This window comes from Polyodon spathula, chromosome 10, assembly GCF_017654505.1.
Source record: "Polyodon spathula isolate WHYD16114869_AA chromosome 10, ASM1765450v1, whole genome shotgun sequence".
NCBI classification, from domain to species: Eukaryota; Metazoa; Chordata; class Actinopteri; order Acipenseriformes; family Polyodontidae; genus Polyodon; species Polyodon spathula.
Window position 1 is genome coordinate 46,690,772 of NC_054543.1, and position 27,760 is coordinate 46,718,531.

Below are 27,760 nucleotides of genomic sequence, written 5' to 3' on the forward strand. Positions count from 1 at the left end.
AGTTAACCTAAAGCCCTGTACTACCCTTCAGGACTCCCAGTCTGTTCCACTCACTACAAGAGCTAATCACAAACTGATTCAACTGCACAAGTCAACTTGAGAGTGGCAGCCCTCTGTCACAGCACTTTCACTGGAGTCAAACACACCCGAGGGCAGGAAATATTGGAGTAACAGCCTTGAGTTATCACGTACAAAGCAGTCTGTGTCCTTGGGTCCGGAGCAGCCCCCTGCACACTCCCGATGACAGCAGTCACTGACGTAGGGGCCAAAACATCGTCCATCACACTGTTCTGCGCACACTGTCTTCGTTACTGTGGAAACAACAGCAGCGTCAAACACACAGAGTTTACACACTCTTGTGGCTCCGCCCACCTGATGAAGCAAGACAGATCACTGTGTTTACTGCCTGGGCTATCCATTTATGTATTTATTTATATTATGTTTTTTTAATACAGTGCAACAGCATTTAGTTTAAGAAAAGTGTACTGCGGCAAGATAGCGTATGCAGTAGAAAAACATTTTAAACTGATATGAAAGAAACCCCCCCCAGATATTTTCACATGGTTCTTACGCCAACTAAGGAACCCTGAATATATAGAATGTTGCCCATTAGTTGATGCAGCAAAAAATGATAAACAATTATTATTATTAAATTTTTATATATACATAACCAATAAATAATCATATTAATAAGTGCATAATCCCTTGACTTTTTCCAGGTAAAATACTTTTTGTTTTTCATTAAGTATTTTATAGCCATAGTAGTAATAAATATATATGGGGCTACTACAGCTATACAATGATATATACTGTATATATCTCCTAATGCATATATGCAAGTGCCTGCCAGGGTTAGCTCTGTTCAGTTATCCATAGATCCATTATAAGAAAAAAGAAAAAAAAAATCAGAATAATGGTTAATAAAATAAGCAATGAGCTGCTGGTCTGGGTGAAACTGTCCCTGGAGAAGTCACTTCTTAATGTCAGCAGTAACAGCTGAGAAATACTAATTAAAGTGACAGTGCTGCCGTATCAGATGCAGAGGGTATATTATTGAAAACAGACATGTCCTTAATGCCTCAGAACTGACACGAATTCTCATTAATCGGGGGCTCACTTCAACCGAAAGGCTGGAACTCATTTAAAAAAAGAAAATACAAACCTGACTAGATTTTAAAGAGAAGTACAAATTAAATAGTGAAAAGAGTAACTGAAATGGCTGGTTTGAAAGTTATAAAGTAACACAAACGAATACACACTTCACACACAAATTAGGTGTTAAAAGACAATTTGAAGATGATGTGAAACAGTTTTACAGAACTTCAACCCACTAATTCATTGTAGTTTTTCTAAGAGTTTTGAAAAGTCTATCAACCATGGATCAACCCTGCACAGAGTTAACATGGCCACAGATAACATACAGAACAAGGATTACCTTAACAATTCAGACAGGAATTAAGCATAATTACAGAATCAAGTCATCGGGTGGTGCTATGTGCTAAATAAAATAAAAAAATCCCATCTAACCAATGATTAACTGGTATAGCCCCTTAAAAGGGAATTCATTTTAGCCACAATATAATAATTATTTGTTTATATTTGGGCATATCTATGGGCAACCAAAAACAGGAAGGTGAATTGAAATTTTGTTGTCATTGCATTAGATGTGTGAAATATGCACTGAACACAGTTTGCTCATCACCTGCTGTGTATGAGGCCAGTAACGGTCATGTGAAATCACTGCTTGCAAACTTCAGAGAAAGTGCTTTGAACTCAGCTGCAGGGCACAGCTCCACTGCACAGTAACTTCCCATTGCGGCACTAAACTGAAGTTCCAATGTACCGCTAATGAGGTTTAACTGCAATTAGAATGTAGCTCTGCTGTCATTAAACTGGAGTTACAATGCACTCAATTCAATCAGCAATCAACAGTGGAATTGAGCTGCAGTTACAGTTTATGTTCTCCACTGTTCTTCAATGGGATGTTTCTGGACCATTAAGGATCGAGTTATGCTTGGGATCAGTTAGCTTTAATAATCTTTTCCCAGTTAACTAACTAAATAAATAAATAAATAAATAAAAATAATAATAATAATATTTATTTACCAGATTTTTTTTGTCTTTTCCATTCTGCCTTCCATTCTTTTGTAGAATGTCTCATGGTCGCTATCCTGTGAATAATACCTTACCATGTAAAGGAATATTAGTTTTAATTCCCTAGCATATGGGTCCTGACCCAAGTCCTGTGCTCCTGCAGCTGACACCTCAAACAAAGAAACACGGTAAGCACTCTGAAGACGAGCATGCACGGCACGAGAAAGCAAAGGGGATGGCTCTCTGCTAGTGTTGCACGGCTGAGTTTCTTATAATACCCAGCCACCTTGTCCGTTCAAAACTGATTCCCTTTACAAGCCCAGACAGAACCTTGACAATAACATGTACTGGCTTAAACATCATAAGTCACAATTTAATTCATGTCACACCTTTTATATATTCAGGGATAACCTGTCGTGCTGTGACAGAAGACATCTCAATTCAATTTAGCAGGTCAGGAAGAATTGAAGTAGGTCAAAAAGTATGACCAGTATTGGGTTGTAGCACTTTAATGACAGCGAACAAACCTGCAATAATTCTTACAGCATACGCTTGTCTTATTTAAAATGTTTACAACATCAAAAACATTAACCTCATGATAAAACTATAATAACTAAGAATGATAAACTTTAAATAAAGCCAACATAAAAAGGATGCAAAGGGACTGTATCATTTTCTGCTGCTTTACACTTTCTGAAGACTTTTTTTTTTTTCTTTTGCAAGTAAGACATTTATCCACATTTTATTAAAGAAAAAATGTACAGGATCTAGCTGTACTTTATCAAACACCAAACACAGTACCAACAGACGCTATTGCTATTAATAAAATGCAGCTGCTCCTAATTAATAATAACAAAAACCATCAACGTATGAGTATTAGGATCTATTATTTATATTTACTGGAGCATTTATACTCCTAATATTGTGTTTCACTGAATACTGTTCAATTATACAACAATTTAAAAACTGCAAACTATATGAGCAACACTCAGCAGAGTTCTCCATGAGCAGAATCCCGTGAAATCAAAATCACGCATGCATACAGGTGGCTGATAACTTTGACTTTATACTGTACTTCAATAGCAGGTGAGCAATGTTTTCAATGGGCTCATCCAGTTGAAATACATTTTCATTAACACCAGCAATGGAGCGCGACCCCAGTGCGAGCTGTCAAACTGAAAGGAATTCCACAAAAATGAAATATTTATCCACAGTGGCTTTATATATATATATATATATATATATATATATATATATATATATATATATATATATATATATATATACACACACACACACATACATACATACATACATATATGCATACATATATCCCGCTATGACCTTTAGAAGTACCCCCAGGGGTACGTGCCCCCCCAAGGTTGGAAACCCCTGCACTAGAGTTCTCAGGTATGTAGATTAAGCAGATGTATGTTTCTACTCTTATCTCATTCTATTCTGCTGGAGTGAAAGGCAGGGAGGATGCGAGGGCTGTACTGCTGAGGTAGCACCTCAGATCAATCATGATTATGCAGTCTTATTGGCTCACCCATGTCTTTCATTAAAAATCGTGTATTTCGGTAATAACTTTGCATGTTTATAAGATTAACGTATTGATTCCAGTTATTTTCCATTACAGCACCGCGATTTACAGCCAACTTACTATCCACACCACCCACCCTTCTTCACTCTGCCCCCCCTTTCTTGGCACCCTCCCCTCCAATGAAATCAGTGGGTGGCAATTTATAACTTTCTAAAATTACTTATGGTAGCCCTTTCCTGCAAATAGTCATTCTGCACTGATGCACAGTAGCGCTTTTTTTTTTCTTCTGCAGGATGCTTTTATAAGGTTCAGAGTTACCTATGTGCTTTTCAGTTAAGTGACAAGCATTTTACAGTACTATGCCATTCTGTCTGTATCATGTATGTATGTATATCAGGTGGTTTATACACATCCTTTCTTTTTGCATCATAGTTCACTGTGTTTTTCCATCAAATTGCCTGACCAGATATCATTATTGTAAGAGATTAAGTGCACTTATCCACTGTACGAGGTGAGAGGCAACCCGAGTGCCCCTGCTGTGTGCTTCAGAGCGGTGATTTTCCCTGCAATTAGCTTGTGTGAAAGGGCCGCTCTCCAAATGGGTCACTGATAGCAGGGTACGTCTGCATGGAAAGTGATAGCGCCAAGGCTCTGCCTCTCCCTGCAAATTACAGGCAGGCTTTGTCCAAGCGAAGGCATCCCAATCACATTGCCTGGTCTGAAGCCTGCGATATGCCAACGAAACCATGATGTTAGGACTCTAAATAGTAGTCTTCTACAAGCTAGAGCTGCAGATCCCTGCTAATTTGAAGCACATCTCTTTAGAATAAGTGTCAGTGATTGGTGTTTAATTATGAATGAACTGACACAGCGTGTCTTACTACATTTCTATTGAATTCCACACAGAATGATCTGTAAGGATTTAGATCTAGAGAACTTTGTTCTTCACTGGATTTTGGGGCTACACCAGTGGTCGGGAATTGGGAGGGGGGGTTAAGATGCTGTAGTGTTACCATTGGCATGAGGAAATGTATTTTTCAGCTGGGCCAGCTTGTTAATTAAACACTTGGAGCCACTGAAGGAACACCGTTGGCTCTCATGGTAAAGAGATGCTGTGCGAGCCATGATGTATACTCACAGCTCTGGCACTGGAAATTGTTGGGACCCCAGCAGCGACCTGTACAGGACTTGTGGCAGCGTCCACCTGTGGAACAGAAAGGAGAGGGCCGTTTGAGCTCAAAACCACTTCACATCTCAACAGTGTCGTGGCAAAGACACGCGTGCTGTATTGAATCACACCACACACTTTAAACATCCAACACAGGGGAAAACAATTCACAAATCCAACCTAACTCAGCAGCAGATTGAACAATTCAGTTTGAACATGAATTTTACAAGTAGAGGATAACAGATCATACAGGAAGATCTATAACCAAACAACATTTAGGCATGGATATTGTAATTTGGGTATGTTGTATGAAAAAAGCAAGTTCGAGTCCCAAGAGTTTCATTATTAGTTTTCTCTGTTTCAAGCATGTGTAAAGCCAGTGTAATGATTTCATTGTAACTAGAATGGAGCAAGATTAATTTCCAAGTAAAACAGGAATAATACACTAGTGAAACCAACAGATGTTTTTTTCAACACAAATTGCAGAATGAATCAATGCTACAATAGATAGAGTGTACCGCAGCAATACTGTATCCTGCTATTTAAAGTCTCCCAGTTGCATTGCCTGTGCAGTACAGTACCACATCATCAAATGACATGGCTGTGGTAAGAGAATTCTGACTGAGTTGTTTCAGGCGCAATTGAGTCCTTTTCACTTCCTATAAAGAAAGCGTGATGCTCACTGTGAAACTCGCTGACTCTTCTCTTTTATGTATATATATATATATATATATATAATATATATATATATATATATATATATATGTGTATATGTATATATATATATATATATACACACACACACACACACACACACACACATATATATATAGATAAGATAGATAGATCAGCTTGTATTGTAAATGACTTTTCAATAATTATACACCGTGCAAGCCTTCTTGTTATAGTGTCATCCTCTCTCCCTATTTAAGCTCACTGAAGAGTAATTATGTCAAAGCAATAGCAGTGGTGTTCTGATAACCTGGCATCAATTGCAGCTCGACACCTACCTCCCTCCACCCCCCTTCTTTTCTCTCCACAATCTGCTTACTCAGACGTGACACTGCTCCTGTTATTAAAGTCTTCCAACACAGAGGAGCCTCCATCTGGTTTGGACAGCACAGATATAATATGTAACAACTGCAATAGCGAGCCCACATTTTACAGCAGGATTCACTACTGAGTTAATCCTCCACCACTGGGAACAAAAGAGCGAGCAATGGGCTGGCTTAAGACAGGGAAGACGTGGGAAAATGGGTGAATCTACACAATGGTCAGGCCAGGAATCAGAGCTGCTCAACCAGGAGTCTCCCAGCACGTGTCGCTATTTCACAGCTGTGTTCAACAGTCTTACAACAGCCACAGATGCCACATTAACAGTGGAATCCCTGAGATATAAAAAGTTGATATGGGAGGAGATTTGATGGCTAATGTTTACTGTCTCACTATGAATTCTAATCAGTGAAATTAACTGCACAAACTTGAAAATCCATACACCTTGAATTTAAAATGTACTGTTTGAATCTTGAAAAACCTCATTATACTTTCAGGCAGCATGGTAGGAATTAGTTTAAGTTATAAAGGTATGATGAGTGTTCTTGAACTTTGCAGAGTACGTCTGCTTTGATGATATCTCAAATTCTTATTCATGTTTTTACTAACGTTGCTTCTAATTGCCCGGTAAATGGGGTGTCCCGGAGCAATAGAGACTGCAGTAGAATACATGACCCTGGGGTCTGAAACTTCGATGCTGAAACTTTAAATACCAAGTTCAAACGCAGAAAAAGAGGGTATAGATTTAATTGGAATCTAGAACACAGTGTACAAGAAAAATGTTGTGGCAATACAACTTGCAACAATCCAACAGACTGTCATGAGATATGAGACACCACATGGTACCCTGGGATAGCACTGTACCCTGGACTGTCATGAGATATGAGACACCACATGGTACCCTGGGATAGCACTGTACCCCGGACTGTCATGAGATATGAGACACCACACGGTACCCTGGGATAGCACTGTACCCTGGACTGTCATGAGATATGAGACACCACATGGTACCCTGGGATAGCACTGTACCCCGGACTGTCATGAGATATGAGACACCACATGGTACCCTGGGATAGCACTGTACCCTGGACTGTCATGAGATATGAGACACCACATGGTACCCTGGGATAGCACTGTACCCCGGACTGTCATGAGATATGAGACACCACACGGTACCCTGGGATAGCACTGTACCCTGGACTGTCATGAGATATGAGACACCACACTTCAGCTCCCTGACTGTTGCGTCACAAGAGATCCATCTCACACAGCTCAAAGGTTAGGTCGCTGTCCCCATCTGTGTCATCACAGTCCAAAAATCACATGTGTCTGCTTTTTAAACAGCATCCTTCCCTATATACAGTGTTTGCAATCAAGCAGTTTTTTTTTGCAATTCTTTTTAATATTTTTTATGTATTTTTGTATTCAATTTCACTGGAATATATATAGATAGATAGATAGATAGATAGATAGATAGATAGATAGATAGATAGATAGATAGATAGATAGAATTAATCAATTGGTATTATAGCCTACTTTTTGTTAACCAGCTTTGGGCTAACATGAAATCATCAAACCTATTTCAAGTCTATGGCCTCTGGAAGTGAAAGGGTGGTGTACTAACTCACTGGAATCACAGGCAAGCAAACAGATCACAAAATAAATCTGTTGTACCAGCAAAGAACCACTGTACACCGAACACCTGAACACCGGACAATGTGGACCACGGAACTAAACAAGAGCAGATACACACGACAGAAACAAACATTACAAAAACAGGGTCCTTTGTGAAAAGCAAAATACAGTATTTAACATACATGTGTCAGTATTTAACCATACATGTAAGGATGTATCTAACCATACATGTGAGCCAGTATCTAACCATACACATGAGGCTGTATCTAATCATACACATGAGGCTGTATCTAATCATACACATGAGGCTGTATCTAATCATACACATGAGGCAGTATCTAATCATACATGTGAGGCTGTATCTAATCATACACATGAGGCTGTATCTAATCATACACATGAGGCAGTATCTAACCATACACATGAGGCAGTATCTAATCATAAATGTGAGGCTGTATCTAATCATACACATGAGGCTGTATCTAATCATACACATGAGGCTGTATCTAATCATACACATGAGGCAGTGTGGCTGAGTGTCCCATTATTGTTGATTTAGACAATGGGGGTGTCTAAAGCATACAGACCCCAGAGGCAAGCAAACTACCCACTTCTGTCATCCGCATTTAGAAACTTGCACTTCATGACTGATTGCATTGCAGAGTACAGATGGCTGTGTGATGAATTGAATGTGACAAAAAAAACCCTAACAACCAGCAGTCTATTATTTTGGGAAGTCTGAGTGAGTCTGTCATAACTCTTTATTTGTCTTAATAAGCAGTAACAGAGTAGAAGTTTAGTGTCTCTTTCATGTGCGTCTGTGCTATTGAACTCATCATTTCAAATAAATAAAAACAGTAAGTCTGCTCAGGATGGGATGAACAATAGCCAGCCCCCCCGGAGGTGGAACACTCACATCCTGCACTGCCATTGGTTGGCACCACGAGGAGCTCAGAGCGTGGGTTGCGCACAATGTCCTGCCAGTGGACTGTATCGGCGTGGCACAGGAACTTGTTTTGATCCACGTATACCCCTCCATTGAGGATTTCTGTCGAAAGAAGAACAAAAAAGAAGCGACAAAGTTAAAATCCGCAGGGTCCAAGATGTTACTCATTTCAAATAAATAAGAACAAAAAAGAACAATAATTTGGTGGCGTTCTCTGTTTTTTTATTTTTTTATTTTGTATATAAAGCTCATTTTGGAGCAATAACTTCTTCTGAAATGACTGTAACTGTAAACAAACTGTTATGATCACAAGTGAGCTTTTGTGACTGGCATTATCGAAACAAAACTGCAGAGCGGTATACCCTGTGACAGCATCCCCACACATACGTATGCTCTTAGACAGGAAACGGTTCCTATAATAAAAGCATAGCAAAGAAATCAATAGCAAGGGGTGGTAAAGCCTATCAATAAACATGGCAAACCAGGGAAAACTGTAGTAAATGCATAGTATAACCATGGGAAAAGCATGCTAAAACAGCAAACGTGCTGTGCAAAAATACCGTGGTACTGTTTTACAATAGTGCCTCTGTTCACAGTGGTGATTGTAAGGTTAACTGAATGCTCATTTGAAGAAGCTGATTTGTGATGTAGTGCAATCAAATGTAAAAACCAAGCTCCTGTAACAGCCACAGCAGACCTGAAACGATGATGACTAATTTAATTACAATGATCTTTTTAAGATTCAGGGCCTGGCGTGTCATAATCAAAGTAAAGTTTAGAGATGATGAACAAAGTTATTTTTAAGAATCATCCCTTATCAGCAGTGTGTAAAATTATGGAAATAACAGAAAATAAGTCAGTTACATGATTTGGCTGGTAACTTCATCGCGATGAAATCAATGTTATTGCAAAGAGTTTAAGGAATAACAAATCCCTTCTGCAAACAAAAAGAAATATAGACAGATTGATACATTACAAAATAAAGGTAGACATAGTTATGGATGCCTTCTAAAAAGAACACACAGAACAGATCCTGGCCTGCTGTGATGTTATAGGGGCAAGTGAACAACCACCCAGAGATGACTAATAGACAAACCCATTACAGAGTGTGTGTGTGTGTGTGTGCGTGTTTATTACATACGCCTCGAATTATAAATAATTGCACTGATGCGTTTTTGTTTTTTGCTAGCTGGAACATTGAGTCCCAGGTTGCTCTCTTGCTTTGGAGCCCATTAGAGAGCGGCTATGAACAGGGTAATTGTTCAGTGTGCTGGCCTGACTCAAATGCCACAGAATACCATTGATTTCATTCTCCATGCTTGATTTAAAAAGGGAGCTCTTTCATTAACATACAGGCCAGTGCAAACCCACCGGATGATGTTGATGTAATTAGGTGATATCCACAGAGTAAACACTCATTTAAATTAGGAACCGGTTTGAACAGAGGAACATAATAGCTTCTGGAGGAGACACACACTTGAGATAAAAGAAAAAGAGTGAGAGAGAGAGCGCAAGAGAGAGAGAGAGACAGAGAGAGAGAGAGAGAGAGAGAGAGAGAGAGAAATAGAAAGAGACAAAGAGCGTAAGAGAGAGAGAGAGAAAGAGACAAAGAGCGCGAGAGAGAGCGTGATTGAGAGAGAGAGAGCGTGAGAGAGAGAGATCGTGAGAGAGAGATAGAGAGAGAGAGAGAGAGAGAGAGAGAGAGAGAGAGAGAGAGAGAGAGAGAGAGAGACTGGCCCTGTGGACAGCATGTGTGCGTTCAACCAGCAGTGACGAGTTCAAACCTAGACCTGACTTCTTTCAAACACGCATTCTCATCATGACAGAATAGGGGATTTAAAAAAAACCCTAAAAATTACTCTTTCGGAAGCCTCGTCTCGTTTCAAGGGGGTCCTGCGAGGTGGCAGGACATCGTTCAAAAGTTAAAAAAAAAAACATATATTTTTTCTGTAACACTTTACACCGTGTCTCTAATTATTATGTATGTACATAGTAGTTACTAAATACATGTGTACGCACACATAATTACAGTATTAATATGTACAGTTACAATGTACGTAATGTGTATATTTTTTGCATGATATAACTATAAACCTAACCCTAACTCTAAATCTAAACCTAACCCTAACCCTTTTCTGATACAATTGTGTACTTACATATAGCATGGAAAAAGATTTAGATGTTAAGTACATTGTAACTATGTATAATAACATGTGTATGTATTTACTGAGTAACTGCTATGTAAATACATAGTAATTAGAAGCATTCAAATGCATGACTTACCATCCAAAACAGAGAGCTATTATTACTGAAGTCAATTCAGCTTTAATAAAAACAATAAAAAATGATGAATCATTATGAATGAATGAATAAAGCTGATTGTTAAAGTGCAAACTGTTTTAAACAGCATTTGAAGCTGCAGTACTGTACTTACAATCTAACAATTCAGAAATATGACCTTCAATCCAAGCCTGCACTGGGGCTTCATAAGAAACATAGGGTTTGTAACCTGGATCCGTCACCACACTCTCCAGCTGGTTAACTCATACTTGGCTTCCAAGAAAAAGGAAAATGATTAATTTTGCTAAATATACTGTCAGTCATATAAGTGAGGGTTAGTCATGAACGGAAGATCGTTCCTGTTCAAGCATGGCAAGAAACAATTACGTTGATACCGTACCAAATTTCCCAGAGTCTGTATGGAATGAATCCTTATTCCAGTGAAAAAAGGCTTAGGAGATTAACAGTATTTACAGCATCAGATTTTTACAGAGGCAGATTAACAACATAAGGGTGTTTGTGCCACAGAGCAGACATATTAATAACTGAGGGATTCTGAAATCCGCTAATAGTCTCACAGACACTTGATTAAATTCTGTTGCCTGGCGATTAGGGATCGCAGTTTTTTGTGTGTTTATTCAAAGAGGCTTTGAAAACCATCTTCATCTTAAATTCATTTTCATATTTGGATACAGATGATGCAAGGTTAAAAGTGACCATATTCAACATCCTAGATGACTTGTTTACTTATAATATAACCTAGACTGAACTAATTTTGTTTTTCTGGGTCAGTGTTGGCTATTGTCTGACATTACTTCTGTATAACCCATGGGTGTACTGTATAAGATACTTATAGACCTGCCATAAAAGCTTAATTATTTATATTTGGTAGCTTTCCTGGTAAATGCAATCAGACTGAAACATCTGATGAAGAAGAGCTAAGTTAGAATAAAGAGATTAGTTGCATAAATATGTTTTGTGTTCAAAAAGAGCCAGACTGTTAAGATGGGATATAAAAATGGTCAGGTTAAACGAAAAAGTCTAAGCTGATCCTAGGACTAAATGACTAGTCCTGCGAGGGCAGGTTAAAACAACTCAATCTCATTGGTCAACAAAAAAGATGGGTAAGGAGGGATTAAGTGTACAAAATCCTAAATGGGATGACATAATGCTGGTCCAAGTTACTAGCCCATGGACAACAGCACCCAAATGGAAAGTGAGTTTCCCAGGTACTACATAATTCAACAGTACGAATGCTTTCAAGGAGTTGATGGAGGAAGCAACATTTCTTATCAGAGGTTTTCTATTGCTGCACTGTCATATTCAAAAGTGTCACTGACACTTGCAAAGCATGTATACACATAAACAGTTAATTTAATTTGTTGTGCCCTAAGTGCACTTAATGTAAGAACCTCACAATGACATTCCTCTTGTCCTCTGTCAGGTACTAAATGCGCTTAGTTGGCAGTCAGGTTCCTTAGCGCAAAGGTTTTACTATCTCCTGAATAAGCATCAATTCTAAATCACAAAAGCCATTTCATTTGTCAGTGTGACATTCTATTAGGCATTCAAAAAAAAATGTTATTAAAATTAAATTGGACTATTTTGTACTGGCAAGAACTCTGAAGAATCACACCCACACAATAATTTACAAGAAAAAGTATTGTATTGTGTTTATTTATTTATTTTTTGCTTGTGGTGTAAATTCTTTGATTCCAAGGCATGTATATTTATTCTCATCCATTTCTTTTCTCTGGTTTTAGAAATGGCATCTCTAGGATAGCAGGTTAGCTCCGACTGAGATAGAAGGGTTTTGTTTTAACCCAGTCAGCTCAAGATTCAGCACAATCAATATATTCCTATTGTTAGCTATACCACTTTGGGGCTTTTGTTTTTTAATTGGAATAACTTTTCACAAAACAACCCATCAGCAATGTTAAGTTCTTCCAAGCTCTCCCCATAAAATATATTTGCAGATCCCTGACAGGATCATTTGAATGTCACAGTGTGAAGGCATCTCTTTGACAAGGCTGCTGGAGCTGGGTTAGAAAGGGTGAGTGCCATATGATCTGCTGAGCATCTCACCTTCCACCTCTATCCTGCTGTGCCTGAAGATACTCTGAAATCACGGAGGTTCTGCTCCGCTATTATGGAACTGACGCCGCATATAAGGCAGGGAGTAGTTAGCTTCACTAAACTCTGGTGTGGTCTATACTGTATTAATTATCTCAGTGTCATTCTAGCGTATCTAGAAGCATCCTATAAACTACTGACGGGCTTGAATGTGTTTACAGATAGCAGTTGATAGGGTAAGAACATTCAATCAATAATACAAAATAAACCAAACACTGAATGCAGGTGAGCTGTGCCAACCACAGCAGCACAATGGATTCTCACCGGGATAAATAGCACAGCTTGTCTGTTTGTATGACAGAAAGAAGAAGCTGAGACAATGAGAGCGCACAATGAGGAGTACAGCTCTGCAACCCTGCATTAGTCTGCCACACTGCCTGCACAGTATTGTTACTGCACTGTGTCTTCATTGCAGTAACACAGCCGGTGGCTCGGATAACAGCTTGGATTGGTTACACCAGTGTGTTATCAGCACTTTGCTTGTGGGGCCAAGCTGTATAACAGGAGCAATAGAAAAGGCTATCGAGTCCTCATCCACAGTCATTTTATGTTCCCTACTGCTGGACTTCCTGTGATTATGCTACTTTTACTCCAGAGAAGTCTGTGATGTGAACAAGGAATAACCTCTAAATATTCCACCTCTGTCCCCATGCTCAGCGCTTCACTGCTTCCATACTTTCAATTTGTTAATTTATCCAAAGCTCAATTCCATTATGCAGATTTGATTTCTGATGCTGAAATTCAATAACGCTGCATTCTCATGGTCGGAGCAGATTTATTTTAAATGCATATTAGGGTATTTTTGTGGTTGATTAGCTGTAATAAGCACTGGTGACAGCTCCCTCCGAGAGTGTTTTACATGTTTAATTAAAATGCTTAAGTGCAGATTGTGAGAAAGTGCACCTAATTAAAAAGGTAACAGTCAGTGTCATTAGCAGTTAATGTTATTGGTCCTAAGGGTCACTCAAATTACCAAATGAATGTTCTTTGCATTTTCGGCATTTAAAAAATAAATAAATAAATAAATAAATCTAAAAAACATGCATTGCAATGTTTTATTAGCAAAAGAGTAAACATTTTTTTTTTTCTTCGCTGTTTTGTTTTTATTAGTTTTGTGTTATGTTTCTGGAATGGGATATTTCATTCAGAATGGCTATGGTTCCTACTAACCCATTTCCACTGCTTTTGAGTTCTTATTGTTTTATTTAGTTTAGCACAGTGCATGCGGGTCACATCCATCAAATAGGTCTTTATTCAAAAATAAAATAAATAAATAAACTTCTCTGTTATTGGTAAGAAAACCCAATCCCTGTTAGAATCTCAAGGTATTTGATAATATATTAAAGGTGTAGTATGACGGTTTTTAATTCCACTCTCCTACCCTTAGATAGACTCAACTTCACCTTTCACTGTCCCTGCAGGTATTGGAGCCCCCTTTCAGAGGCAATGGTGAACCGGCCCACAGTTCAGGGAAGCAGGATGACACAGGTGTTAACAGTTCTTACTGGAAAGGGTCTGGTTAGGAAAGCACTAGGGGCTATAAAAGATGAAAATCCCGAAGAAGGAAACGGCAGATATATAGAGGCATACCTTTAGAAACTGTTGAAAGTGAATAAATTGTATAAAAAAAATAAATAAAGCATGCCAGTAACATGCCCCCCCCACCCCCCCAATGGCTGTAAATTCAACATAAGAGCTTTCAGTAACATCACAAAGTATATCACCATGACATAGACCCATTCTTTACAAAAAATGCAGGTTTGACATACAGACAGATGGCGATAAAAAAACAAACTCCCTTCCACACGTAAAGATAAGAGCTCCATACATCAGCGTAGTCCTGGCCAGTTGCCTTTTAATGAACTAGTGCATATAGTACGCCTACAATGTGTAACACACTGCAATCCCATTGAAATCCATCATGTGCTTTCTCTCTCCCACTCCCTGCTTTGTTCAACAGACTCTAAATCAATGTAATTCCGCTGATGCTACAATGCTGGCATGCCCGTACCATGCTGGTGCCAGTTGGTAAAATGTTGAAAGCTGTAATTAATGCACAGAAAAGCGTGCGCGAGTGCCAGTCTATTTTATTGGGTAGGTATGGGGAAGTGTCAGCAAACCCTGCCAAATTCCAAAATGGCTTTTTTGTTGATGAGCCACAGGTGTACATTGTACTAGTCGTGCCTCCAAACCAACTGCGAAACAAGCTATTAATTCTGTGCACTTATTACAGGCACATAGTGCACCTGTTGTTAGCTCTTGGCCTTGATTTAGAAACTCCTGTGATGGGAATAATCCAGCTCTCCATGAAATACATTTGCAGATCTTCGACAAGGTCATTTGAACGCCACAGTGTGAAGGCATCTCTGTGACAAGGCTGGACTAGAAAGGGTGAGTGCTGTATGATCTGCTGAGCATCCCACCTTCCACCTCTGTCCTGCCGTGCCTGAAGATACCGGACTCTGAAATCACAGAGGTTCTGCTCCGGTATTCTGGAACTGACACCGCATATAAGGCAGGGAGTAGTTAGCTTCACTAAAACTCTGGTGTTGTCTATACTGTATGAATTATCTCAGTGTCATTCTATCTGTATTTAGAAGCATCCTATAAACTACTGACTGTCTTGAATGTGTTTACAGATAGCAGTTGATAGGGCAAGAACATTCAATCAATAACACAAAATAAACCACTGAATGCAGGTGAGCTGTGCCAACCACAGCAGCACAATGGATTCTCACCGGGATAAATAGCACAGCTTGTCTGTTTGTATGACAGAAAGAAGAAGCTGAGACAATGAGAGCGCACAATGAGGAGTGCAGCTCTGCAACCCTGCATTAGTCTGCCACACTGCCTGCACAGTATTGTTACTGCACTGTGTCTTCATTGCAGTAACACAGCCAGTGGCTCGGATAACAGCTTGGATTGGTTACACCAGTGTGTTATCAGCACTTTGCTTGTGGGGCCAAGCTGTATAACAGGAGCAATAGAAAAGGCTATCGAGTCCTCATCCACAGTCATTTCTCACTTGATTTAGGAGATATTAAGCTGAGCAGAAATGTTTGAAAATATCACTACCGCTGTCATTCTCTGCTTCGCATGAACAAACCTCTTGTGCCAAAGAAATGATTAAGTTCTTTGACCCTAATGAACTATGAAAAGGATCACAGGAGGAACAAATGAAACGGCAATCTCATGAATCTGACCAGACTGCAGAGCCTTGCTGCGTGGAGTTTAAAGAAACTTACTGAACTCCCTGATCCTTCCCAGCTCACAATGGGAATACAAAAGGCAAAGTGTCTTTTAATAACCTTAAGAGTGGAATCTCTCCAGATCCCATTACCCAGTATATAATGTCAGTATACAATGACAGATCCATGTAAACAGGGGGATTCATAAAATTGGAGGCTGTGTGGAATATGATATGCAAAGGAAACACAATTTGTGACACAAGGGCATGTGGTGCACGATTTGGCCACTGGAGGGTCATTTAATAATGTCCACCTATTAAATGTATAGTAGAAATTACTATTGTTGCATATAGCACCCCAGCATTATATACACTATAAACTATATGTACGATACACACCCCTATTTATCAAAGCATCTTTTCATTTCAGCCTTTCAGACTCACAGGACCTTGTTACTCCTGTCCCTGCCCCTCTATTGGCCAATGTATCGGTATTCTGTCCATCTTACAACAGAAAGTCTAATTTATCTGGCTTATATCTCACACTCTGAGACTGCTACATTCCTGCCTTGATTTCTGGGATATCATCCCAACTATCTCTGATTCTTCTTTTTTCTTCTTGTATTTCTTAAAGAATTCCCCACCCACTTTGTAAATTCTTCCCTCTGGGAGCTTATCATTTAAAAATAGTTGTGACAGTTGGCTCCAGCCTCCTTGCTGAGCTGTTTTTACTCCAGTCACCTGCCACTGTCCTGTCAGAAAGAACTATTCATTACCGTCTGTAAGCGCAACAGAGCCTGACCGGGGACCGGGAGGCATGATTTAGTAATGAAATAGTGGATTTGTCTTTTTAAAAGCTGCACTTAATAATCATTCTGCATGCAGCTGCAGTCAAAATCCCCTGCAGTCCATTCCTATCAAAATATGAATCAGGGTACTAAGACGCTAGAAAGTAGAACCAGGAAGGTGTTCAGTGTGAGGTTGTGTGGTCCAAAGATTAAAGACCGCCGTGTAAAATGTTTAACCCCACAGTGAGTTTGGTCAAACCTCCCACTTTCAAGTCTTTGTAAAATGGGTTTAAGAACACAACAGAAAAAGTGAAGCAGGGTGAGAATGTAACACTATTACAGCAGCTACAGCTTTTAAAATGAAGGGTATTTTTTGCGCAGGATTTGCATAAGACAAAGTACTGTTCCTATTTTAATTCAGTTTAATTTTAACAAAAAAAAAAAAAAAAAGATGCCATGGATCGCTAACCTTAGAACGCATTAACACTAAATGAATACTAGCATTACAGAACTCTTAGTCATTCGAGTCCCCTTTACAGCAGCTATTATGCCCAGCGCACTATTAGCAGTGTCATAATGCGCCTTAAAGTCCTGCTAGGGTGTCAACTGGTGGCAGGAAGCCAACCTGTTGTCATGGTACAAAATATTGTCTCTTTACACGGTGGTACTTTTTTTATAGAACATTGCCCAAAGCTCTGCAGACTTTTGATCCAGCGATCCAGAGTCCAGAGGATTACATTGAACATACTTGTGGTAGGAGTTCTAGAAGTGCTGTTTGTGTTTGATCTCTGGAGGCCCCTGTCGCTGCCAGTGAGATCAGTTACAGATTAAGGGCACCGGGGGCTCTCTGGGTCCACTAGCGTCCACAGTGGTGTGAAGTGGTGTGTGTGTGAGCACGATTATAAGTGTAATTACTATGATTCTTTTTAACACCCTTAATATAACACATAATATAAAAGGCTTTTTTTTTGTGGGGTCGTCTGAATTTGTCCAATATACTGGGGGGGTTTAAACTTTTTGGTGAACATGATCTTTAAACTTAGAAAAACAAAATTGTTCCTACTGCTCATTTCTTAATGCTACTTCACTAGAAAAAGACCTCTGTAGACAGATGGTACCTTGGACTTTGACAGACTATCGCAGCTGTATCAAGAAAGAATATGCAAGTCTTAATCACAAAAAGCAGAGGATAGCCGTGTAAGCAATACGATTGTGCCTCTGTGGTAAAGCTATAGCACTTACATTGACGAAACACACTGTTCCAGAACTATAAAGGAATATGCTGCCTGGAATCCTGTCCTGTGGTAACTGAAGGTTGTAACAGAAGCGTGGGTCACCTCAGCTGTTGCTACTGAACTGCAATGTCACTGAAAATGATATCTAAAGGGTGTGTGTCAATGATGCCATAATGATAGGGTGACAAAACGTTTTTAGAACTACAGCGCAGCGCTGCCAGCTGGTCAGATGTTGTCAAAGGGGTTACATTTCAATTTATTTTAAATCAAAGAAACAATGTGCACAGTCATTTTCACCCAGTGAAGTTTCCAAGATGCAAACTCCAAACAGACTGTCTACTAAAGGTTTAACTTGTAGTTGTTAAGCAGAGCAAATTAAATATGCAAGGTAATGTATTTTAAAAGGAGACCTTGTTTACCGCAACGTTTCAAATATGTTACCCAATACACCCAATTTAAAATAGTCAACAGAATTATGCTATGGTGTTTTTTGATAGGGCAGTATGTGACTCGCGGAAACTCAGGTGTGTGTTTTGCTCAGGACACGTGTTCAATTTTAAATAGTTAGGTCTGTGTAAAAAGCTGAGGGAATGAGAAGAATAGGAAACACAGGTCATACTGTGGGGAAAAAAATCATCACAGAGATTGTTTAAAACAAAAAAATATGTGTCAGGTACCATCTTCAAAGTTTCCTTTCACAATGTCATGTCTGCGATGAGCACGACGTGCAAGCATTGCAATTCTAGCAGTGTATGGGCTGTACAATGAGCTCACACTTCAGAGTCCACTACAGCAGCCCCTTCACTCAGATCCTCTGCAGCCTGCAGCAAATAAACACAATCAGAATAGCAGAGGAGCCAGGCGGAAAGGCTTGGGCCAGGGAACAGTACGTGATGGAGCTCAGTGTGAGAGGGGCCAGGGAACAGTACGTGATGGAGCTCAGTGTGAGAGGAGCCAGGGAACAGTACGTGATGGAGCTCAGTGTGAGAGGAGCCAGGGAACAGTACGTGATGGAGCTCAGTGAGAGGAGCCAGGGTGATGGAGCTCAGTGTGAGAGTACGATGGAGCTCAGTGTGAGAGGAGCCAGGGAACCAGGGAAGGGAACAGTACGTGATGGAGCTCAGTGTGAGAGGAGCCAGGGAACAGTACGTGATGGAGCTCAGTGTGATGGAGAGTGAGAGGATCCAGAGAACAGTACGTGAGGGAACAGTACGTGATGGAGCTCAGTGTGAGAGGAGCCAGGGAACAGTACGTGATGGAGCTCAGTGTGAGAGGAGCCAGGGAACAGTACGTGATGGAGCTCAGTGTGAGAGGAGCCAGGGAACAGTACGTGATGGAGCTCAGTGTGAGAGGAGCCAGGGAACAGTACGTGATGGAGCTCAGTGTGAGAGGAGCCAGGGAACAGTACGTGATGGAGCTCAGTGTGAGAGGAGCCAGGGAACAGTACGTGATGGAGCTCAGTGTGAGAGGAGCCAGGGAACAGTACGTGATGGAGCTCAGTGTGAGAGGAGCCAGGGAACAGTACGTGATGGAGCTCAGTGTGAGAGGAGCCAGGGAACAGTACGTGATGGAGCTCAGTGTGAGAGGAGCCAGGGAACAGTACGTGATGGAGCTCAGTGTGAGAGGAGCCAGGGAACAGTACGTGATGGAGCTCAGTGTGAGAGGAGCCAGGGAACAGTACGTGGATGTGTGAGAGGAGCCAGGGAACAGTACAGGAGCTGTGAGAGGAGCCAGGGAACAGTACGTGATGGAGCTCAGTGTGAGAGGAGCCAGGGAACAGTACGTGATGGAGCTCAGTGTGAGAGGAGCCAGGGAACAGTACGTGATGGAGCTCAGTGTGAGAGGAGCCAGGGAACAGTACGTGATGGAGCTCAGTGGGAACAGTACGTGATGGAGCTCAGTGTGAGAGGAGCCAGGGAACAGTACGTGATGGAGCTCAGTGTGAGAGGAGCCAGGGAACAGTACGTGATGGAGCTCAGTGTGAGAGGAGCCAGGGAACAGTACGTGATGGAGCTCAGTGTGAGAGGAGCCAGGGAACAGTACGTGATGGAGCTCAGTGTGAGAGGAGCCAGGGAACAGTACGTGATGGAGCTCAGTGTGAGAGGAGCCAGGGAACAGTACGTGATGGAGCTCAGTGTGAGAGGAGCCAGGGAACAGTACGTGATGGAGCTCAGTGTGAGAGGAGCCAGGGAACAGTACGTGATGGAGCTCAGTGTGAGAGGAGCCAGGGAACAGTACGTGATGGAGCTCAGTGTGAGAGGAGCCAGGGAACAGTACGTGATGGAGCTCAGTGTGAGAGGAGCCAGGGAACAGTACGTGATGGAGCTCAGTGTGAGAGGAGCCAGGGAACAGTACGTGATGGAGCTCAGTGTGAGAGGAGCCAGGGAACAGTACGTGATGGAGCTCAGTGTGAGAGGAGCCAGGGAACAGTACGTGATGGAGCTCAGTGTGAGAGGAGCCAGGGAACAGTACGTGATGGAGCTCAGTGTGAGAGGAGCCAGGGAACAGTACGTGATGGAGCTCAGTGTGAGAGGAGCCAGGGAACAGTACGTGATGGAGCTCAGTGTGAGAGGAGCCAGGGAACAGTACGTGATGGAGCTCAGTGTGAGAGGAGCCAGGGAACAGTACGTGATGGAGCTCAGTGTGAGAGGAGCCAGGGAACAGTACGTGATGGAGCTCAGTGTGAGAGGAGCCAGGGAACAGTACGTGATGGAGCTCAGTGTGAACAGTACGTGATGGAGCTCAGTGTGAGAGGAGCCAGGGAACAGTACGTGATGGAGCTCAGTGTGAGAGGAGCCAGGGAACAGTACGTGATGGAGCTCAGTGTGAGAGGAGCCAGGGAACAGTACGTGATGGAGCTCAGTGTGAGAGGAGCCAGGGAACAGTACGTGATGGAGCTCAGTGTGAGAGGAGCCAGGGAACAGTACGTGATGGAGCTCAGTGTGAGAGGAGCCAGGGAACAGTACGTGATGGAGCTCAGTGTGAGAGGAGCCAGGGAACAGTACGTGATGGAGCTCAGTGTGAGAGGAGCCAGGGAACAGTACGTGATGGAGCTCAGTGTGAGAGGAGCCAGGGAACAGTACGTGATGGAGCTCAGTGTGAGAGGAGCCAGGGAACAGTACGTGATGGAGCTCAGTGTGAGAGGAGCCAGGGAACAGTACGTGATGGAGCTCAGTGTGAGAGGAGCCAGGGAACAGTACGTGATGGAGCTCAGTGTGAGAGGAGCCAGGGAACAGTACGTGATGGAGCTCAGTGTGAGAGGAGCCAGGGAACAGTACGTGATGGAGCTCAGTGTGAGAGGAGCCAGGGAACAGTACGTGATGGAGCTCAGTGTGAGAGGAGCCAGGGAACAGTACGTGATGGAGCTCAGTGTGAGAGGAGCCAGGGAACAGTACGTGATGGAGCTCAGTGTGAGAGGAGCCAGGGAACAGTACGTGATGGAGCTCAGTGTGAGAGGAGCCAGGGAACAGTACGTGATGGAGCTCAGTGTGAGAGGAGCCAGGGAACAGTACGTGATGGAGCTCAGTGTGAGAGGAGCCAGGGAACAGTACGTGATGGAGCTCAGTGTGAGAGGAGCCAGGGAACCGTGATGGAGCTCAGTGTGAGAGGAGCCAGGGAACAGTACGTGATGGAGCTCAGTGTGAGAGGAGCCAGGGAACAGTACGTGATGGAGCTCAGTGTGAGAGCCAGAACAGTACGTGATGGGGCTCAGGGAAGGAGCCAGTACGTGATGGAGCTCAGTGTGAGAGGAGCCAGGGAACAGTACGTGATGGAGCTCAGTGTGAGAGGAGCCAGGGAACAGTACGTGATGGAGCTCAGTGTGAGAGGAGCCAGGGAACAGTACGTGATGGAGCTCAGTGTGAGAGGAGCCAGGGAACAGTACGTGATGGAGCTCAGTGTGAGAGGAGCCAGGGAACAGTACGTGATGGAGCTCAGTGTGAGAGGAGCCAGGGAACAGTACGTGATGGAGCTCAGTGTGAGAGGAGCCAGGGAACAGTACGTGATGGAGCTCAGTGTGAGAGGAGCCAGGGAACAGTACGTGATGGAGCTCAGTGTGAGAGGAGCCAGGGAACAGTACGTGATGGAGCTCAGTGTGAGAGGAGCCAGGGAACAGTACGTGATGGAGCTCAGTGTGAGAGGAGCCAGGGAACAGTACGTGATGGAGCTCAGTGTGAGAGGAGCCAGGGAACAGTACGTGATGGAGCTCAGTGTGAGAGGAGCCAGGGAACAGTACGTGATGGAGCTCAGTAGAGGAGCCAGGGAACAGTGTGATGGAGCTCAGTGTGAGAGGAGTACCTCAGGGAACAGTACGTGATGGAGCTCAGTGTGAGAGGAGCCAGGGAACAGTACGTGATGGAGCTCAGTGTGAGAGGAGCCAGGGAACAGTACGTGATGGAGCTCAGTGTGAGAGGAACAGTACCAGGGAACAGTACGTGATGGAGCTCAGTGTGAGAGGAGCCAGGGAACAGTACGTGATGGAGCTCAGTGTGAGAGGAGCCAGGGAACAGTACGTGATGGAGCTCAGTGTGAGAGGAGCCAGGGAACAGTACGTGATGGAGCTCAGTGTGAGAGGAGCCAGGGAACAGTACGTGATGGAGCTCAGGGAACAGTACGTGATGGAGCTCAGTGTGAGAGGAGCCAGGGAACAGTACGTGATGGAGCTCAGTGTGAGAGGAGCTCAGGGAACAGTACGTGATGGAGCTCAGTGTGAGAGGAGCCAGGGAACAGTACGTGATGGAGCTCAGTGTGAGAGGAGCCAGGGAACAGTACGTGATGGAGCTCAGTGTGAGGAGCCAGGGAACAGTACGTGATGGAGCTCAGTGTGAGAGGAGCCAGGGAACAGTACGTGATGGAGCTCAGTGTGAGAGGAGCCAGGGAACAGTACGTGATGGAGCTCAGTGTGAGAGGAGCCAGGGAACAGTACGTGATGGAGCTCAGTGTGAGAGGAGCCAGGGAACAGTACGTGATGGAGCTCAGTGTGAGAGGAGCCAGGGAACTCAGTACGTGATGGAGCTCAGTGTGAGAGGAGCCAGGGAACAGTACGTGATGGAGCTCAGTGTGAGAGGAGTACCTCAGGGAACAGTACGTGATGGAGCTCAGTGTGAGAGGAGCCAGGGAACAGTACGTGATGGAGCTCAGTGTGAGAGGAGCCAGGGAACAGTACGTGATGGAGCTCAGTGTGAGAGGAGCCAGGGAACAGTACGTGATGGAGCTCAGTGTGAGAGGAGCCAGGGAACAGTACGTGATGGAGCTCAGTGTGAGAGGAGCCAGGGAACAGTACGTGATGGAGCTCAGTGTGAGAGGAGCCAGGGAACAGTACGTGATGGAGCTCAGTGTGAGAGGAGCCAGGGAACAGTACGTGATGGAGCTCAGTGTGAGAGGAGCCAGGGAACAGTACGTGATGGAGCTCAGGTGAGAGGAGCCAGGGAACAGTACGTGATGCTCAGTGTGAGAGGAGCCAGGGAACAGTAGGTACGTGATGGAGCTCAGTGTGAGAGGAGCCAGGGAACAGTACGTGATGGAGCTCAGTGTGAGAGGAGCCAGGGAACAGTACGTGATGGAGCTCAGTGTGAGAGGAGCCAGGGAACAGTACGTGATGGAGCTCAGTGTGAGAGGAGCCAGGGAACAGTACGTGATACGTGATGGGGCTCAGTGTGAGAGGAGCCAGGGAACAGTACGTGATGGAGCTCAGTGTGAGAGGAGCCAGGGAACAGTACGTGATGGAGCTCAGTGTGAGAGGAGCCAGGGAACAGTACGTGATGGAGCTCAGTGTGAGAGGAGCCAGGGAACAGTACGTGATGGAGCTCAGTGTGAGAGGAGCCAGGGAACAGTACGTGATGGAGCTCAGTGTGAGAGGAGCCAGGGAACAGTACGTGATGGAGCTCAGTGTGAGAGGAGCCAGGGAACAGTACGTGATGGAGCTCAGTGTGAGAGGAGCCAGGGAACAGTACGTGATGGAGCTCAGTGTGAGAGGAGCCAGGGAACAGTACGTGATGGAGCTCAGTGTGAGAGGAGCCAGGGAACAGTACGTGATGGAGCTCAGTGTGAGAGGAGCCAGGGAACAGTACGTGATGGAGCTCAGTGTGAGAGGAGCCAGGGAACAGTACGTGATGGAGCTCAGTGTGAGAGGAGCCAGGGAACAGTACGTGATGGAGCTCAGTGTGAGAGGAGCCAGGGAACAGTACGTGATGGAGCTCAGTGTGAGAGGAGCCAGGGAACAGTACGTGATGGAGCTCAGTGTGAGATGGAGCTCAGTGTGAGAGGAGCCAGGGAACAGTACGTGATGGAGCTCAGTGTGAGAGGAGCCAGGGAACAGGGAAGCAGTACGTGATGGAGCTCAGTGTGAGAGGAGCCAGGGAACAGTACGTGATGGAGCTCAGTGTGAGAGGAGCCAGGGAACAGTACGTGATGGAGCTCAGTGTGAGAGGAGCCAGGGAACAGTACGTGATGGAGCTCAGTGTGAGAGGAGCCGGGGAACAGAACAGTGTAATAAAGTAACTCGCAGTTGAATACAGATGATTGGAGGAGACAGCCCATACTGTCCTGGTATGACCAATAGCACTGTAGACAGGGCTTATTGAGACCTACGCACTGCGTCAGTGCCGGAGCTTGGCACCTGCTATAATCTCCATCTCATCATGAGGTGTGTTTAGTGTTTGTGGGAGGGGTACATTGCCCTCAATGTGTCACAGCTGTGCATTGTCACTGCTGCAACTCCTCTTAGCTCCTTCTCGTTTGGACTTCTACTGCAAGAGTTCCTGTAAATTCACAAGGACAAAAAAAAACAAACAAAAAAACAGGAATGCGGGGGAAATGAGCTTGGCAGGAAGTATGTTAAAGCACAGTAAAAGGAAGTCTTAACAACGGTAAAGCATGGTTAATGCATAACTCTGTGTGTGTATAGAAAAAAGCATTATCAACTACTGTGCAAATGTGTGAGATCCCATGGCAGGACAACTGGAAAATCTCATTATGGTATTGCTGGTATACTTGTGCTATATATCACTATACTGTATGTCATGCTTAAGAAGTGTCCAAAATGAGTTGACAAACCTGATTCTTTCCACTGACTGATATAGAGCAGGATGCTGTATCAAAAAATTCAATTTTCTCTTTTTGCTTTTTTTAATGGGAATTTTTTTTTTTTCCAAAGATAGAATATATTAAGCATCATTCAGAAACCAGCCAATGACACTTGCTAAGAACAATTGTTACTGTGTGATAGAGCAAGTAGCAAAGACAGTCACAGATATGATTCCTGATAAGGAATTCACCAAAGACCAACAAACTCACTGCTTTTTGTGCTATTCTAATAATAATCAGCCCAGCTGTGTAGTGCAGAGACACTGCTTCCCATTACATACTGTACAGTATATCATTTCACATTGCCTGTAGTGGACAAATATTTATCAACAGTTTTACACAAATGGTAAAGATCAAAATCATTTCACAATAACTGTTAATTTCCTCAGGGACTTTCATTTGAATTACACATTTAAAAGGCCAGCCTCAGGTGGCAGGGTGACACAAAAGCACCTTTAATTAAGCCCAAAAAACATCTTGCTACCATTCTTAAATTATTCAATCGGTCCTAATTTACTTAAGAATGCATCAGATTCTTAACGCTAATTGACCGATACATGCAAACAAGGGAATTCACTACTGCTAACCTAAGAATAAATTTTATTGACTGGGAACTAAATGGTATCAACCTCTGGGACTCTCCAGGGGAATCAAGACTCGTTTCAAATGCCCTACTGTTAACGGCTTTGTTATGTTTTCTTCTGTTCCCAACCCAGCTTCTGTTGAAAATGTTAAGTAACTACTCTTAGAACAACTGTATAAACACTAACTCTTACTATAGGGAGTCCCATAAAGCAGACATCAGATACAGGGAGTGGTCAGGGTACAGAATGGGGTAACTAGTCATGTTGATGCTGAATCATTGGGGTTCTTTAATGCTGAGGGAACATAAAGCCACTTTGTGGCTTGGAACTTGATTTCAGGAGACTAGGTTTCAGGCCAATGTATAATACACCAGTGGAGACTTGGGATTTGATACAGAAAAGTTATCCTAGACTAGGTCTCCTGGAACCAGTTTTCAAGTTAGTATCAACAAAACCTGCTTGCCAACCATCCATTTCTAATTAGCTCTTCCAGTTCTATGTGTAATAATTTTACACAAGGTCAGTGTAAAAATATCCTGAATCACAGGGGCACTTGGGGTGTATAAAGCAACAGATGTTTCTCCATTCACATGTAATTGCAATTTGATGTGTTTCCCACCCAAGGTATTAGATCAAAAAGTTATACTTTCAGGTGGCAAAGAACAGCAAAACTTCTGTGTGTTAATCACCCTTCAATGTGACGGGTAAGAAATACAAGCATGGTGAATGTTAACTCAAACATGGCAAACATTTATCATACGAAGCAGGAGAAGAGAAAATATTAATGTACAAAGTGGATGGATCAGGTATCATCAATAAATCCTGATGGAAAATGGACCTGTACTGCACTGTATATAATCAAATCCTTTATTTACCACGTAGCAGTGACCGAGGACAGATTCTTACACATTTATTGTGGTGACCTGGGAGACAGACGTTGAGAGAAACTGGAGATTCTCATTTGAGAATTATTAAGAGGATGGGAAATTTAGCCGCTGCAGAATTATACTGACCTGTACTGTCCAGGTCTCTGGACATGAGATCTGTTTTGTGGAAAGTGTACAGGACTTTAGTTTCACATGAACAGTAGCACTCATAGATTCATTTTGCTTTTTATTGTTAAAAAAGGTGAAGTATTTGTCTGTATTCTATCTATGCTCAACAAACTGGCAGCGTAGTCTTGGGCAGCTACTGTCAGCTCTATGGTGCTGTGTCCCTACACAGACTTATTAAGATCCTCTGCTCTAATGCAAGAAATGCGATACAGTAACAACCTTTAAATTAACATCTCTAGTTTTTATTAGAGAAAGTGTTTTTCTCTAGAAGAAAAGAAGAAAAAAAATGCAGCAAACTTTGCTTAGCTAATCAGTTTCTGCATGTTTTCTAAAACTGACACAAAATGATTGTTTCATAATAAATGAGAAAGAAACAAAAGCAGCAAAAAGGGCCCAGGCGTTTCAGTACTGACAAGGGGGGGTCTCTGACAACAATAATTGTGTTAAAGCCTTCTGATTAAATTTCACCATCACATATACAATTGTTTGCAATGAATCTTTATGAAAAATAGCCAGAGATTAAAGGATTAACGAATTCTCAAAGAACCCCAGGCATCTGCTTAAATACAAAGAGGAAAAAAAAACTTCATTTTATACTAAAGCCATATTAATCTCTGCCTCATGGCAAAAAAAGAAAAAAGAGGAGAGAAAGTGTTGTGCTATGTGCACGGCTTCTGGAGCGGGACTGCATGTTGTAGGTGGGAGGGTGGAATAACAATGATACCCACAGGTGCACAGGCAGAAGGGATATTAACGATGGAAGAGAAAAAAGAAAAATAAAGTGAATTATTCCTAATGCATCCTCTGGTCAGATAATCACCTGTTTATAAATCAGCAATTTGGAGTATCCTTATTATTTGTCAGATTAGACAAGCAACAAGATTAGAAAAGAGCACATGCTTTTTAGATTGCTTGCAGGTGGTCAAGTCATCAGAGGTGTGCAGGTGAGCAGTTGTACCGAGAGTCCAATTGAATG

At 42.6% G+C, this 27,760-nt stretch overlaps 1 protein-coding gene across 6 annotated transcripts in view; it reads right to left on the reverse strand.

Annotated features, from left to right (window-relative positions):
* LOC121322455 (receptor tyrosine-protein kinase erbB-4-like) overlaps positions 1-27,760 on the reverse strand; it is a 277,382-nt gene that overhangs the window by 68,659 nt on the left and 180,963 nt on the right. For all 6 annotated transcript variants that reach the window (XM_041262471.1, XM_041262473.1, XM_041262470.1 and 3 more), the window contains exons 4-6: positions 8,410-8,541; positions 4,776-4,841; positions 193-311 (exon numbers count right to left, since the gene is read on the reverse strand). In XM_041262471.1, the coding sequence (XP_041118405.1) occupies positions 193-311; positions 4,776-4,841; positions 8,410-8,541 (317 nt within the window). The remainder of the gene's footprint in view (positions 1-192; positions 312-4,775; positions 4,842-8,409; positions 8,542-27,760) is intronic.